At 41.5% G+C, this 16,589-nt stretch overlaps 1 protein-coding gene across 3 annotated transcripts; it reads left to right on the forward strand.

Moving 5' to 3' along the window:
• Nucleotides 1-358: 358 nt before the first annotated feature.
• On the forward strand, nucleotides 359-16,207 carry dync2i1 (dynein 2 intermediate chain 1). Of its 3 annotated transcripts, XM_084145076.1 has the most exons (23): nucleotides 359-461; nucleotides 855-908; nucleotides 1,006-1,702; nucleotides 1,784-1,851; nucleotides 2,132-2,371; nucleotides 2,591-2,659; nucleotides 6,536-6,607; nucleotides 6,898-7,117; nucleotides 7,364-7,466; nucleotides 10,761-10,890; nucleotides 11,193-11,304; nucleotides 11,469-11,563; nucleotides 11,687-11,816; nucleotides 12,081-12,253; nucleotides 12,435-12,597; nucleotides 12,963-13,076; nucleotides 13,409-13,470; nucleotides 13,663-13,714; nucleotides 13,805-13,868; nucleotides 14,144-14,243; nucleotides 14,488-14,619; nucleotides 14,884-15,107; nucleotides 15,445-16,207. In XM_084145076.1, exons 1-23 carry the CDS (start codon nucleotides 447-449, stop codon nucleotides 15,614-15,616), a joined length of 3,261 nt encoding a protein of 1,086 aa, XP_084001202.1. In that variant the 5' UTR covers nucleotides 359-446; the 3' UTR covers nucleotides 15,617-16,207. The 3 variants fall into 3 exon arrangements, with proteins under 3 accessions (XP_084001202.1, XP_084001203.1, XP_084001204.1); XM_084145077.1 differs by lacking the exon at nucleotides 2,591-2,659; XM_084145078.1 differs by lacking the exons at nucleotides 359-461; nucleotides 855-908; nucleotides 1,006-1,702; ... (1 more) ...; nucleotides 2,132-2,371; nucleotides 2,591-2,659 and adding an exon at nucleotides 6,170-6,323.
• The last annotated feature ends 382 nt before the right edge of the window (nucleotides 16,208-16,589 follow it).

The following is a 16,589-nucleotide window of genomic DNA, read 5'->3' on the forward strand; positions in this document are numbered from 1 at the left end:
TTAGTTTTGATACTTAAGTATATTTAAAACCAAATACTTTTAGACTTTTACTCAAGTAGTATTTTACTGGGTGACTTTCACTTTTACTTGAGACATTTTCTATTATGGTATCTTTACTTTTACTCAAGTATGACAATTGGGTACTTTTTCCACCACTGAGTAATTCTAGAGTAGGGTCTGGACTTGCCATGATAAATAGATGTATCTGCTATTAATAAATATGGACTGTGTATCCATGGTGATTCGTTCTTTGCGTATAGAGATTGCTCTTGGATCGATTGAAAATCCTGTTGTCAAGAGAACATGACGCACTTACCTTAGTTTCAGTCAAGTGCGCTTGCGCAATCGAAATCTGGTGTCAAGGGGCTGAATAATGTCAACACAAATTCGGAAGCTTTATTTCTGATATAAGTTGAATATTTCATGAGGAAGAGACGGGCCATAACATGCCTACCGATAAGGTAAAATGGTGACTAAATACGCAACAATTGTTCACATATATGCGTGCAAATGTAGAGATAGGTAACGTTAGACTAGCTAATTTAGCTAACTAGCCACATCTCACCGTTACAGTAGTAGCTTGCTAGAAAGCTAACGCCAACGTTAGTTATTCCAGCCAGGAATAACCAGCTTTAGCTATCTATCTAACTAACTTAGTAACGTTAGATAGCTAGCTATATTGCTAGCAGACAATCTGCAAGTAAGACTAGTTAGTTGACTGGTTATCAAACTAGTTGATAACTAGCTAGCTAAAGTTAGCTATTCACCAATGTTCTTTGCAGCAAAGTCAGTCTTGGTTATTGCTGTGCGTATTGTCAGTGAGAATAATGATGTATTCCTTGTCTATTATTTAGAAAATAACAAAGGAAGATACATGGAAATCAGATGACCTTAGGAGGCACATAAGGGTACGTTCAGTCACGTGATAAGGGTAGCACTTTTTTTTAAAATGATAAGCTTGTCCTGATTGTATTAAGTGCAATGAATAATGTGTCTTATTGTCAGGGTGGAGGACATGATGAAGACTCTAGCAGGAGGAGAGATGATGAGAGAAGACACAGGATGGGGGAGTCAGTAGAGCGACGCCACAGAGACCCAGAGAGGGAGGCCAGAAGGGAGAGAGAGAAGAACAGAGAGCGAGATGGTACCCGAGAGAGAACAAAACCCAGAGATATAGACAAGGACAGACATCAAGACAGAAGGAAAGACGGCTCGAGAGACAGGACGGGCGAAAAGGAGGCGAGAGACAAAGAAAGGAGCAGAGAGCAAGATAGGGTTAAAGGCACAGAGAATGTTAAGCACAGGGATGGGGACAGAGGCAGTCGGGACAAAATACATGATAGAGAAGAAAAAGAAAACAGGGATAGGGAGAGGGTAAAGGCCAGAGAAAGGGATACGGAGAGGGAAAGAGATGAGCTGAGGAAGAGCGACAGGGATAAGGAGAAGGACAAGGAGAGAGAAACAGGTGAGAGGGACAGGGAGCGATGGTCTGACAGAGCTAGAAAGAGAAATGAGGAGAGGGGGGAGGGAGGGAGAGACAGGGATAGAGAGCATGATCGTGAGAAGAGAGATAGACATAAGGAGAGGGAGTATCTGAAAGAGAGTGAACGCTACAAGGACAGATCGCAGGAGAAGCAGAAAGACAAGGAAAGAAAAGAAAGACACCCGGACAGAGAGCATTCAGGACAAAAGGAGGACAGAGGTAAAGTTATCCAGGTGAAAAATATGTCAACATCTTACTCACTAATCATAGTATGTCATTAAATGTTTATTTTGATTTCAGAATACAGGGAGCAACATAGAAAAGAAAAGGAGGAGAGAGAAAGGAGACACAAAGAGAGAGCACAACACGTAAGCGTCTTCGATATTGTCCAAACATATGTTCTTTATTCCCTAAATTAAATATAAGGCAACAACACCACAATGGTCTGACTGGTTCCGCTGGCTCACACTCAAGGGTGAAGTTTCCCCTAGGTACAGATCTAGGATCAGCATCCCCTCCCCCAATTCTAATCTTAACCATTAGTGGGGGAAATGTAAAACGGATCCAAGATGTAAATGTAAGATCAGAATCCAGGGGCAACTTCACCCTACACCCTGGCTCACATCCTGGGGTATATTTTTGTTACAGGATACAGGTGAAAGTCGGAGACATGACGGTGAATCCAGAGAAGTGGATCGTGAGCGAGTGCACAGGGAACGGAAGGGGTCGGACAGAGAGAGGGAGGGAAAGAGGGATAAACATCGAGAGAGGAGGCACAGAGAAGAAGCAGGTCCTGAGAGGGATCCCACAGAACGGACCAGCACCAAGAAATCATCATCCTCAGACCTCAGAGTTCACAAGGAAAAGACAGAGCCTGTTAAAACTAAGGTTTGTACCACTGCAAAGTCAAGTCAAGAGTTTATTCAAAGTGCGTTTTACAACACACTTTACATCATTAAAAAGGAATATAATAATATAGGAAAAGGGAATATGGAAAAAACAGCAAGTGATAAACAGTCCCTCTCCCTTTTCAATATATGCTCCTCATATAAAGTATATGTGTTTTCATGGCTCTTTTTTCCTGTGTGTTTCTCCTGTGTGAGCCAGGAAGTAGTGATGCGATCTGAGTCAGCGTGGAGGTCTAGTCAGAAACAATTAAGTGACACAGAGGAGCCCGTAAGACTTCTTTTCATGATGGGGTTTTTCTCATGGCCATATATGTCTACCGTCAATACCTCTGCTAGCATGAGAATAGAGCATGGTTATTTGGACCATAGCTGCTTAATACACACCCAATTCAGACCAAGAGCATTGCATTTTGAATTGGGGATGATCAAAATTGACTGAGGCAATTTGTATGTTTCAGTGCATCTAACATCAGATAACTGGACAAGCCTTGTCTATAGATATACAGGGGCCATACTTGCAAACATAAGCAAGCATTTAAAGTTCAATGGGTTCTCACGCACAAAATGCGTATCAGCCAATGAAAAGCATTGATTTACTTGCATGTGACCGAATGCTAAATTGTAGCTGGTCCCATCAGATAGCATGTTAAAAGTTAGCCCTACGCTAACTTCAACAGGTGGTGCTGATTGTATCCTGGCACAGGTGCATCAGCCAATTAAAATTGTTGAAGTAGTTGGACGTGTTCATGGATGGAAGTGTCGTTAACATACCTAAGTCCAACAGCATGTTCTGATAATCAAAGCAACTCTGTATTTGACTCACTGGTCAAATTACTTTCTGTGTAAAGTGCCTACCACGTAATTGTCGCAGATTGTGCCAAGGGTTTGAATCGCACATTAGTTTCCCCCCCCCCTGTTGGTTGACATGTATTGTGTTAGTGTGCAGTGCTTGACTTGGACTAAAATATGTGCCTGCCCCCGCTACTCATTTTGGGTGCCGGTACTGTTCATATTTAGGTGCATGAACTGTACAATACTTTTGAGCTAATATTTTATAAGAGGAGCAGGAACTCAAGCAGTAGAACATTTGAGGTGTTGGTGCACAGTTCTGGTGAGCTCCTGCCCAAGTCAAGCGCTGTTTTTGTGTTGAAAAGGGACACCAACAGCTTGAAAATGAAGATTATGAATGAATTCAATAAAGAGCTACCTCTTTATTCAGCCTTGCACACAAAACGGGGGGCCAGTATGAAAATAAATTATATATATATATGCACTCACTAACTGTAAGTCGCTCTGGATAAGAGTGTCTACTAAATGACTAAAATGTAAAAATGTAAAAAATGTTAAACACTATTATTGCCTAATATTCATATTGCATAGGCTATATTACATGTACCTGTACACCTAAATCTAAGCCTACAATGTTTTATATGCATTTTTATAATCATCCACTTTGTCACATGCGTTTTCAATCGAGCATCAAGGACCGGCAGTGGACAGTTTCTTTCCTCAACAAAAACGCTTGCTGCGAGGGGGGCTCAATTCGAACCCACAGTTAAATGCACAATCGATTGCAAGTCAACCGCTTTAGCAGTATGTGCCATGAAAATGTGAACATTTTGTTTAACATTAGTAGTAGCTAGTAGCCTAGTCAAGGATACATCCGTGCAATATTGGCACACAACATTTTGTTACAGACCAACAGAACAAGTAAACCTTGAATTTGTGGGTTTAAAATATCCCTCTAGTGGCCAGGGTTGACCTATTTTAAGAAATGCCATTGGTTGGTGGATATAAAGTCTAAGATCTTTTCATAGGCTGAAGAAGTTCTGCCAGGATATAATTAGTACCACCTGTTGAGGTTAGCATAGGGCTAATGTGTCTGATGGGACCAGCTACAATTTAGTGTCACATGCATATAAATCACTGCTTTGCATTGGCTGATACGCATTTGGTGTGTGAGTACCTATTTAACTTTAAAAGCTTGCTTATGTTCACATGGCCCCACAGTATTCTCCATTCTGTTCTGATATTTCTCTTCCATTAATGGCAAATGTTTGCAGTGGCACCTTTTGTTGATGGCTTCATTGCTTTGCTTGCCTTCACATACAAAGTATTCCGACCCCTTGACTGTTTCCACATTTTGTTACGTTACAGCCTCATTCTAAAATGGATTAAATATTTTTTTCCCCTCATCAACCTAAACACAATACCCCATAATGACAAAGCAAAAACAGGTTTTTTGAAATATCACATTTACATAAGTATTCAGACCCTTTACTCAGTACTTTGTTGAAGCACCTTTGGCAGTGATTACAACCTCGAGTCTTCTTGGATATGACGCTACAAGCTTGGCCCAACTGTATTTGGGGAGTTTCTCCCATTCTCAAGCTCTGTCATGTTGGATGGGGAGCGTTGCTGCACAGCTATTTTCAGGTCTCCAGAGATGTTCGATCGGGTTCAAGTCCGGGCTCTGGCTGGGCCACTCAAGGACATTCAGAGACTTGTTCCGAAGCCATTCCTGCGTTGTCTTGGCTGTGTGCTTAGAGTCGTTGTCCTGTTGGAATGTGAACCTTCGCCACAGTCTGAGGTCCTGAGCGCTCTGGAGCAGGTTTTCATCAAGGATCTCTCTGTACTTTGCTCCGTTCATCTTTCCCTAGATCTTGACTAGTCTCCCAGTCCCTGCCGCTGAAAAACATCCCCACAGCATGATGCTGCCACCACCATGCTTCACCATAGGGATGGTGGCAGGTTTCCTCCAGGCGTGACACTTGGCATTCAGGCCAAAGAGTTAAATCTTGGTTTCATCAGACCAGAGAATCTTGTTTCTCATGGTCTGAGTCCTTTAGGTGCCTTTTGGCAAACTTCAAGCGGGCTGTCATGTTCCTTTTACTGAGGAGTGGCTTCCGTCTGGTCACTCTACCATAAAGGCCTGATTGGTGGAGTGCTGCAGAGATGGTTGTCCTTCTGTAAGGTTCTCCCATCTCCACAGAGGAACTCTGGAGCTCTGTCAGAGTGACCATCGGGTTCTTGGTCACCTCCCTGACAAAGGCACTTGTCCCCCGATTGCTCAGTTTGGCCTGGCGGCCAGCTCTAGGAAGAGTCTTGGTGGTTCCAAACTTGTTCCATTTAAGAATGATGGAGGCCACTGTGTTCTTGGGGACCTTCAATGCTGCAGGCATTTTTTGGTACCCTTCCCCAGTTCTGTGCCTCAACACAATCCTGTCTCTGAGCTCTACGGACAATTCCTTTGACCTCATGGCTTGGTTTTTGCGCTGACATGCACTTTCAACTGTGAGACCTTATATAGACAGGTGTGTGCCTTTCCAAATCATGTCCAATCAATTGAATTTCCACAGGTAGACTCCAATCAAGTTGTAGAAACATCTCAAGGATGATCAATGGAATCAGGGTGCACCTGAGCTCAATTTAGTCTCATAGCAAAGGGTCTGAATACTTATTTAAATAAGGTATTTCTGTTTTTTATTTTTAATACATTTGCAAATATTTCTAAAAACCTGTTTTCACTTTGTCATTATGGGGTGTTGTGTGTAGATTGATGAGGGGAAAAAATAATTTAAGACATTTTAGAATAAGGCTGTAACGTAACAAAATGTGGAAAAAGTCAAGGGGTCTGAATACTTTCAGAATGAACTGAATGCTTCTGGTTGTTGCATGGTAACATTCACATGGATTTACTATTTCTGTAAATGCTCTGTATATTTGTCTATGTATTTAACTAACAGGGGTGCGTTCAGTACGACTGAACGGTGTTCAACGTTTAATTCAACGGAAGCACGGCACGATTATGGTGGCTCAGAGGGTGATTGTGTATGGTGTGCTGCACGAGTTTTATGATTTCAAATGGTCATACCCATATTGATCAGGCCACACCTACCAAAAGAGAGCAAATGTACCTGAAAGGACGAACGGTGAGCACTGTTTTGGGTAAACGTGTCATTAAGTACAAACCGCCACGCAACGTAGCAAACGTTGAACCAAACTGAACGCACCCAGGTCTCACATGAAGTTACATATGGGAAATACAAGCTATTGACTGAAATGAACTGCATCAGAAATTAACTGCATCTGAAATAAACTGCCATCTGAAATGAATTGCATCTGAAATGAACTGCATCTGTAGGTGGAAATCGACGAGGCTCCGGCTGAGAACCATGGCTATGATGAAGCTCAGGACTATGAAGAGGACTTTGAGGTGAGAAGAGTCAAAGCCTATAGACTGTGAATTTTCTTAGTAACTAATTTGTATTTCAGTTTTTTTCTTTTGTTTCATTATATATCACACATGCTCTAAATGGATTGCTTTTCCAGAAAATGGTGAGTGATTAAATGTGTTCAAGCACTGACAAGCAGCATTGAGATAGCAAAAAAAATAGCACATCCATTACTTTCAATTACTAAAGTACTGTTGTTGTTACTAATGTAATTACATTGTTACTACACCATTATAAGAGCAACTTAAAACTGTTTTTTTTATCTCCAAAGGATTATCAGGAGGATTTTGAGGATGTGGATGAGAGCGAGGGAGAGGATGAAAAGCAGACACACAGCCATGAAGAGAGAGAAGAGCGGGAGGAAATGAGTTCACAGAGGAGGGAGGAGATCGAGGCCATTCAGAGAGCCATGGATGAGGAGAACGAGAGAGTGGGCTCTGCCCAGCCCAGGCTAAGCACAGAGGAGGACGACAGACCCAAAAGGTCAAGAGGTATAGTCAATGCTCAACACTACTAGGTCGTATTCAAGAGTGCATACCGTAGCGAAACGTTTTGCAATGGAAAACAAAAACAATTGTTTCTTATTGGATCATTCTGGTAGGTCCTTCCCCGTTTCAGCCTGTTTGGTTGATACAACTCTGGTATGAACAATAAAGACATGTTTATTATTTAGGACTGTCTTTTAGGACTCATTTTACAAAGACTGTTTGAATAACGAAAACATTTCTTGGCCATAGATTCTGAAACGCTTCAAAGTAAAGGTTCACAGCACGGGAGGTTCATGGACTTTGTTGCTGCGAAGCATCGTGAGGTCAGCAAAAAGGTTGCCAGCAAACAGAAGTAAGTCTACTGGAACTAACTGTGAGTGTGAGCAGTATTTAAAGAGAGGGAAATGCAGTTAAAATTGACAGATTTAGAGCCTGTGAGTCAACTGAAGTGAAGAGTAAATTCAGCAACGCTTGGAGGACAGTGGAAGTTTACAATAGTGCTTTTTTATTGTTATTAGGGGTTCACAGCGAAGCTGTGAAACCTATTGTTATTCTCTGAATTCGTCGATTTTTTCCCCCCCTTGACATGGTCAAATAACTCAAATATATGAGAGAATGCCAAGAGTGTGCAAAGCTTTCATTAAGGCAAAGGGTGGCTATTTGAAGAATCTCAAATATAAAATATATTTTGATTTGTTTAACACTTTTTTGGTTACTACATGATTCCATATGTGTTATTTCGTAGTTTTGATGTCTTCACTATTATTCTACAATGTAAAAAATTGTAAAAAATAAAGATAAACCCTTGAATGAGTAGGTGTGTTTAAACTTTTGACTGGTAGTGTACATCTAGCCATCTTTGAAAAGCAAGTCAGGTAAAGAGCATTTTCTTTATGTCTTAAAGGGGCAGTGTTGTATTTTGAGACAGGCTTGAATAAGCTAAGTAGCCAATAGGCAGAGGGTAGCATAATTTGTCTGATTCTCTGTAATAATGGTATGGGAATAATAATGAATATTATTTTGTAAAGTGGTTTCCTGCATCAAACAACACAACAAAACGTACAGTCACCTCCTTGTCTGAAGGACAAGTGGATAAACAGGTTAATGTCAGGCCCTGCATGTTTTTTTTCAAAAGTCTCATGGAATGTAGGCCTACATTGAACACCACACAGTATTGGCTGATACTGTAGGCTGAATGATAGAACCGCTATTTCCATGTTAAAATGTTATGTGATGCATTTTCTCCATTGTTTTTTATGGTAGGCCACTCTGGTAGGCCTACATTATCCAGGCTCTGTCGCAGCCGGCCGCGACCGGGAGACTCATGGGCGGCGCACAATTGGCCCAGCGTCATCCAGGGTAGGGGAGGGAATGGCCGGCAGGGATGTAGCTCAGTTGATAGAGCATGGCGTTTGCAACGCCAGGGTTGTGGGTTCGATTCCCACGGGGGGCCAGTATAAAAAAAAATATGTATTCACTAACTGTAAGTCGCTCTGGATAAGAGCGTCTGCTAAATGACTAAAATGTAAAATGTAAATGTAAATTATGATCAAATAGCCACAGTAGCCTGATTGGCCACTGTTAAAACAGTAAATTAAAGCGGGTACCACCTCAGTGTTCACAGTAAACGCGCGCCAGAAGTTGCACAGAAATTTCATAAGGTTCAAGTTTGCGCTCAGCAGACCTGAAATTTGCTCAGTGCAGAAAAATATTAGAGGGAACATTGGTCACGACCCCATGTGGGGTTGCCTGATTTGAAAATTCTGTTGTGAGAGAACATCGGAAATCAAATAAAAAATAGTTGCGGTTTCTGTTTTCTTCCTACAAATGTTGCTCAATCATTTGAACGGTTTAAGCTACAAAATATTATGACCCCATCACTGAAAGATTCTCAGGAATATGTATGTATCTTGTCTTCTGTTTCCCTCAAGCCGAGCAGGGCTCATTAGAACAGAGTGGACAAGACCAGGCACTTAATCAGACTGGGGGGGAAAATAACATCATCAATAACATAGAATATCATACAAAATTATTGCTTAATGATCTTCTGAACATCCCAATACCTTTCTGATGCATTTCAGTCACTTCAAACCATACTCCCTTCAGATTAAAAAGTACTGTCAGACTGATTTGTAATAGACTGTCAGAGTCCCAATTAAAAAAGTAAACATTGGCCTTTTTTTTACATGGTGGGGTTGCGAGAATGTTTTGATATTAAGCTAAGGGATTGGTGAAAAGATGGCTGCGTTATATCAAAAATCTTAGGTGTCCATTTAAACCACAGATATCGAACTCCACAATGGCCTATCAACTTGAAACTTGTCACCGCTATCATGGATATATCCATAAGATGAACCACACTGGATTTGTTATTGATATTTAAAAAAAAACAAGGAAACTATTAACAACTCATTCTTTGCATATGTAACACTAATGCTCAAAATCATCTGCATTCATCTTCTCCTCATAAACCATAAGTTAGATTGACTCCAGATGTGGTATATAGACTCAATGAATTAGCCTCTAATGAATTAGAGAATGATTAGTTGCTGCATTCAATGTCGGCCACGGCACACCGCTAGATGGCACTATGTCACACCAGGGCAATAAGAACTGAACAGATAGACAAGGGGCCATGAAATATGTGGTATGTAAATCTTATGTATATGTCCTTAGAAACTGTGTGAACATAAAGCCACTGCATCCTTAGATGGCTGCACCAGACCAGTTAGTTGCACTATAGATGTAATTGGCACCAGTGGCACCATAGGATACTAGTGCAATAACTATTGATCAAGTGGACTTTGTTTCATGCAAATTAATGTTCGATTTAAATTATGCAGACAAACAATGTGAAATATCGTGATTAGTATATCTGTATAATCACATATTGTTGGCCTTTTATGTGGTCTGAACGTAGTGAAAAGTGGATATTTTATTCGGGAAAATTAGAAACCGGAAGTCCTGGTGCTTGCGCAGTCAGTGTATTACAACTGTGAGAGTGTATTGCAGTATTTTGTAATGGTAATGTTGAGTGTAACAACTGAGATTTAAACCATTTACACAAACAGATTTAGACAAAATAAAGGCCCAGAATTCATAGATGACTGCAATATATCAAAACACTAACGCTGAAAAACTATTTCACAAATCTTAACTTAAACCATTAGTCAAATTGACCCCAGAATTGGTATATAAACTCAATACATGAAGTAATGACTTTAAGAATGACTACCTGCTGCATTGAAAGATGACCAACCTACTGTACAGCACTAGACTAAACTTCACTTGTGTCATCCTTGTGGTATTGAGAGATAAACATGGTAATGCTTTCACTGATTGCACATAAAGGAAGATATTTCCCACAGGATGGAGTGCTTGCTTTGTTATCCAACTGATCTCGAGTTCTTTCTGTCATCCTGTGAACCCTGTTCATTGCTGCTCGCAGCTATATTTGTTCTTTATTGTTAAAGAAGCACTTTTATCAACTTCCACTGTCCTCCAAGAGTTGCTGAATTTCCTCTTCACTTCAGTTTGCTCCTCAATTCATGCACCTTGGTTGGAGAGTGAGATAGCTGCTGTTTCCTTCCCTAAACCTGCTCTATAATATCTCCTACTCTGTGTATGTCATATGGGCCCAACCCAGGAAACGCAGTACAGAGCTGCTTCGCCTGATCGACCTGGACTTCTCCATCACCTTCTCCCTCCTGGATCTGCCCCCTGTCAATGAATATGACATGTACATCAAAAACTTTGGAACAACAAACACTAAACAGGTTTGCCTATGCTTATGCTTAACAGATCTGGGTACAAATACTATTCGAAATAATTTCAAATACTTTATTTGGGCTTAATTGAGCTTGACTGGTGCAAAGGAACCAATAGAATAGTCGCAAATAGTACAAACGCCACCCGTCTGGTACTCCAGACAGGCTACCGCAAACGCTAAAAGTATTTGAAAGATTTCAAATAGTATCTGAACCCTGGTCTGATGATTAATGACATCATTGTGACAGTAAGCTTGCTTGTCTTTTTATTCATATAAATGTGATAAACCCAATGCATCCTCACTTTCCAGGCTTATGTCCAGTGCAACGAGGACAATACTGATCGAGACATTCAAACAGAGGAGATCGAGATGAGCGAGAAGTGGACACAGCATCCTGCGGAGAGGAACGTAGGCTGTGGAGGTGAGGAAACATGTACTGTGATCTGTATTCTATCAAATCTATGACTATATCCCAAATAGTACCCTACTCCCTTTATAGGGCACTACGGTTGACCAGAGCAAGTAGTGCACTATATAGGGAATGTGCTGCCATTTGGAATGTGCTTTTTTCCCACGTTGCAACAGGTCCCAACCTTTCCCACGATACGTCTGATGAATCTGTGACCAAACTGAGCATCGATTCACAGCGCCTAGCAACATTTCTGCGCTCAGCCTCACAGGTATAGCCTATGATAGTACATTTTTCTTCGAATCAAAGTAACCATTTTGTCGTCGCCATACTGCAGATACTCCCTCTTCTTGCCGTTACTAGTGCTTTGAGCTCTCTGTTTTGGTGTTAATAGGTGGTTGCGGTACTGTTGGAAGAGGATAGGGCTGAGAAGCAATCACTGAAGAAGCTGAGGACTCAAGCAGACACTCTCTCTTTCAGCGACGGGTGTTTACAGCTCAATACCAAGCTTCCATTTCTATGTGGCAAGTTACCTCACACTTAAAGCCCAATAATAATAAAGTCCTTACTTTGTGTTGAGCCATTCACCTTGCTGTCATTGCAGTGCAGAACAGTCCCTAATTAGCTCATGCCATGCATTTTCAATCAACAACTTGTGTCTTGCCACTGTCCTGAACTGAAGGTCTGGCCCGTGTTCCCAAAGGCAGCACCCATAACAATCAATGCTATTTTGGCATGTTTGTATATGAGCTAGCTTGTCTCGGTTCTGTTGTTGTCCCTACTTGCAGGTCGTCAGATCAGCCTGGTTAAATTCTCCCAGGTGCAGAGGCAGACCATGCTGTCCGTGCACAGCCCCTCGGCCAAGCCCAGCGCTGTGCGCCTCGACAGCAAGTCCATCATCTGTATCTGGAACATCTGGGAGCCCTCCCGCCCACAGAAGATTCTTGTCTACGAGTCCGAGGTGCCACAAAACCACTGCAACTCAGAGCCTAGTTTTAGATGTGGTTTCAAAATTCTGGTAACTTTCCCAAAATTCCCAGGTTTTCCAGAAATCCCGGTTGGAAGAATAAGCAGGAAACCGCAACCAGGATTTCTGGAAAATCTGAGAAACAAGACTGCAACTCACTGATTTTACTCTTCAGGTGCACTGCTGCTGTTTCAGCCCTGGGAAAGCCACGCTGGTGTTTGCGGGCACGTCCGTGGGTTCTGTAGTCTTGTGGGACCTGAGGGAGCACGCCAGTGCCCACTACACTTTAAGGATAGGGGAGAATGACTGGACTCTCCGCAACCCAACCTTCTCCACAGGTCAGCAATCAAAGGATTTTTCCTCTGGCTCCATTTTTTAAAATGTTCAGCTCCCCAAACTGTTCAAGTTTACCAAGTTTCATGCTTTTATGAAATGTTAAGGATTTTTTTTTCAGCTCCGGGACAACTCATCTCTTTCTGTTTCTTATTGTATTGTATGTAATATATACATCAAGGCAGCCATTTTGACTTGGCTAACGCTCATATGAAAATACTTCATCTGCACTTTCATATGTACTCTAAGAATATCTTCTTGAACTGAAAGAGATGCTTATCAACTCCTAGATTCCAGGAGTGTCGTCTCCTGTTTTTGAGTAGGTTGATGATGTCTGTTAATGTCATCACCTCTGTCACCCTGTCATCAGATGCCGTGCTGGTAGCGTCGGGCCACATGTCATCAGTGAGCTCTGTGGAGGCCGTCCCTGCCACCGTGGCTGAGGGCCTGAGGCCAGAGCTTCCCCTTTTGGCTTCTGATGAAGGTACTCCGACTAGACATTGTGTGCGTCCCAATGATATCTCATTTTTCCTGAATTGTGCACTCGTTTACTACTTTCCACAAGTCTAAAAGCCTTGGATTGGTGCAGGCATGGGCTAGTTGGAGTTTTCACCATATTTTATATACCAGTAATTTTCTTTTAAATCAGTGAAGGGAAGTAAAGCTAAATGACGTAAATGTAAATGTAAATGTAAGTAAACAAGTGCACACTTTGGGAGTAAGGAAAGATAATTGGGACATAATCTATGAAAAACACACAATTATAGTAGCATTTTTTATGGTGAGCTAAAGTCTTCCTTTAATTTCAAACTTAAGAGTCATCAGGATTGTCATTCCAGTTGGCTTCTCTTGATGAAAATGGGGTTCTGAATCTATGGGTAAGTGTCTATCTAGTATGCTACAACACCGTCCCATGTTTTTGCATCACCACTATAACTGCTTATACACTAACTGAATAACTGGTCATCTTGAATTATGGGTTTGGTCTGTTTACTGACGGCACTGACTGATCATTATTAAAGTGTAGTGTGTTTTTCTGCAATGCTGTTGTTACCATCTCTGTCCCACAGGTGGTACTGGAGCTCCCTAAAGCCAACGATGCCGGGTCGCACACAGACCTCGGTGAGTCAGTCACGTTTAACATGTTTCCTCCATTACTTTCAATGTTTATTTTTTCTCCCACTCAATTGACCCTGGCTGTTTCTCTTGCAGGGCTCCGGCCTGGGGGCAAAGTGAAACTGCTCCACAGTTCCACAGTCCTTACCACCAGCGAGAGGTGAGACGGATAGATATTTAATTCATCACTGCCAGTCAGCGGGCCAAAAATACCCACAATGTGTGCCCCGCGGAACACAACAAGCTTGTTTTACATGTCGTACGGACAGTTGTTGTTGTTGTCGGCTGACTAGACTGACGTGACTCAGTGTTTAAATAGGTATCTGTTAACGTGCAGCTGGTGTCGTGTGTGGTTTTTTTGCCTGGAATCTCGTGACCTACTGATACGACTGGGTATTTATTTCCGTCTGTCTCTCTCTCTCTCTCTCTCACCAGGTCTTCAAAACGAGGCGCTAAGAAAACAACACTGTTACAGACGCTGCTGTTAAAATTTCTGCCCTCTGATTCCAACCATTTTTTCATTGGCACAAATATGGTGAGCAGTATCAAATCAATGAATCATCTTCTCTCTCTGTTTCACTGTTTGCGTTTTTAGACATCCTGGATATGCCCAACATAGCGGATGCGTCTCAAATGCTTGTTAAAAGTAGTGCACTGTATAGGGAATAGTGTGCCATTTGAGACGCATCCATCCAGTATGTCCAGGATCATGTGGACAGAATAAACAAAAGTCACACTGTGTCGTATGGTATGTATTGGTCAATGTGTGTTGTTCATAGGGTCTTGTGAACCATGGGACCAGTCACGGGTTAAAGGCTCCTCCAAAGTTCTACCGGCCTCAGGTGGTTGGATTCAGACCTGTTGATGTCACCTCCATCAACTTTTCTCCCTTCGGAGAACCCATTTTCCTGGTGAGATCAGTACTGTTGAGATTCATGTATCTGAGTGCAATGTATGAATAGTTTACATGCTTGTGTGTGTGTGTGTGTGTGTGTGTGTGTACACAGTCACAGATTAGACTGTTTTAGATCATATAGATCACTACTATTAGATGTGTGTGTGTGCTTCTCTGCTCCGGACAAGGGGGTTTTCATTGTTGTGTGCGTTTGTGCATGTTTGTGTGTATGTGAATGTTTTACGTATGAACTGTGTGTGTGTGTTTCTCTGTGTTCCAGGTGGGCTGTGGGGATGGCAGTGTCAGACTACACACAGTGCTGAGTGAGCAGCCTCTGATGGAGTGGACCAGCAGTACAGCAGGGCAGCCGGTGGTGTCAGTACAGTGGGCCAAGACCAGGCCAACAGTCTTCTGTGTTCTGGATGCTGCCTCCTGCCTTCACATATGGGACCTGCTGGAGAAAGACTTTGAGCCTGTAATCACTGAAAAGATTGATGCTGACAGGTAATTATGAATGACTCTTCTTTAAAAAACTCACAATTACAAAATTATTGAATGATGTATTTCAATGTTTGTCAGACGATGGCCCAAGACAAAATGAAAGCATGCGGAGGGTTCTGTGTAATAAACAACTTATTAATATGGAAACAACAAAGTGCAGGTGTCATTTGTATAACTACTGCATAACTAATGAAGAGCAGAATGCAGAGAACTGGATTTAACTGGATGGAATATAAGTGATGTATCACCCAGTTAGTGATTGGGGGCAGGTGTTTTTTATTCTCACATCAATAATACATTTTATGATGCATGATTCATCTTTCTGTTTCTTTCTCCTCAGGGTAACAGCCATGGCTGTTTTTGGTGACCCTGCAAAGCAGAACACATATTCAGGAATATCACTGGCAACGCAGTCGGGGAAGATAGAAATTCAGTATTTCAGCAAGAGATTTACAGTGCCTGAATCTGCTGACCTGGAGAAACTACAGATCATGATGCAAGAGGCCTTTTGAAGTTATATGTCAGGAGTGTATTAATTTGTGCAAACGGTTGAAAATGTTTTTTAACCGTTTTTTTTCGGGCCTGTTTGCTTCCATTTGGTTCCTAGTGGATACAACCCAGGGGCACACTGTGTTGGGCAAAATGTGTACATACAGTGGTAATCGCAGTCATCTCTAGATCAGTAAAGAGATCAACTTCAGAATGTAAGCAGATATAAATAATATGGACCATCTATTTCATTCCTCATTCTGTTATTTTGTGTATTCTATATACAGTAGATGCCATAATGGCATGATGTTGAAACACAATATTGAAAGAAAAATTGCTTTATTTTAGCATATTTACAGATGAACAACTTTTTTTTTGTATATTGAGAATGTCTTACTTTTCTGTGTGTTTTATAAAAAAGATAAGGAAAGAATGGACTTGGTGTTTTCTTCCCATCCAACTTACTCAAAGTGTGACACCAAACTTTCAGGGCTAAGCAACATGATGAATGTATAGATGCTACTGTTCATTTAATTGATGTGATGTTAATACAATTACATTATTTTGTCTATGAGAGAACTTTTGTTACTTCATTAAATAAAGTATTTAATGTATTTCTCTGTCTTTTTTATGATTCTCTATGCCCTGGTTTGCAAAAGGTTTTTCTGTGGGTAAACTCAGTGCCCCAAATAATATGGCTTTGGGTAGGCCTAAAATAAATCTAATTCTTGAAATCATTCCAACATCAGAGAAGCGTCCAGACAGAAACTTTCACTCAAGCGAGTGACCAGTATCCTAGCAACGAACGGTATGCGCTAGCCAATAAAGATTTTCAACAATGTGGGAAGAGTTTTAGCTACAATGTGGTTGTAACTTGACACTCTGACAACAGTCCTTGGTGTGAGAAATAACTACTGTTTAGAACTACGGATGCTACCATGGTCACGGTTAGTGGTGTTTTTCATCTGTTTCATAAATATTGACACTGTCGACGGA

The sequence above is a fragment of the Coregonus lavaretus genome (assembly GCF_964263955.1).
Source record: "Coregonus lavaretus genome assembly, chromosome: 2".
NCBI classification, from domain to species: domain Eukaryota; kingdom Metazoa; phylum Chordata; class Actinopteri; order Salmoniformes; family Salmonidae; genus Coregonus; species Coregonus lavaretus.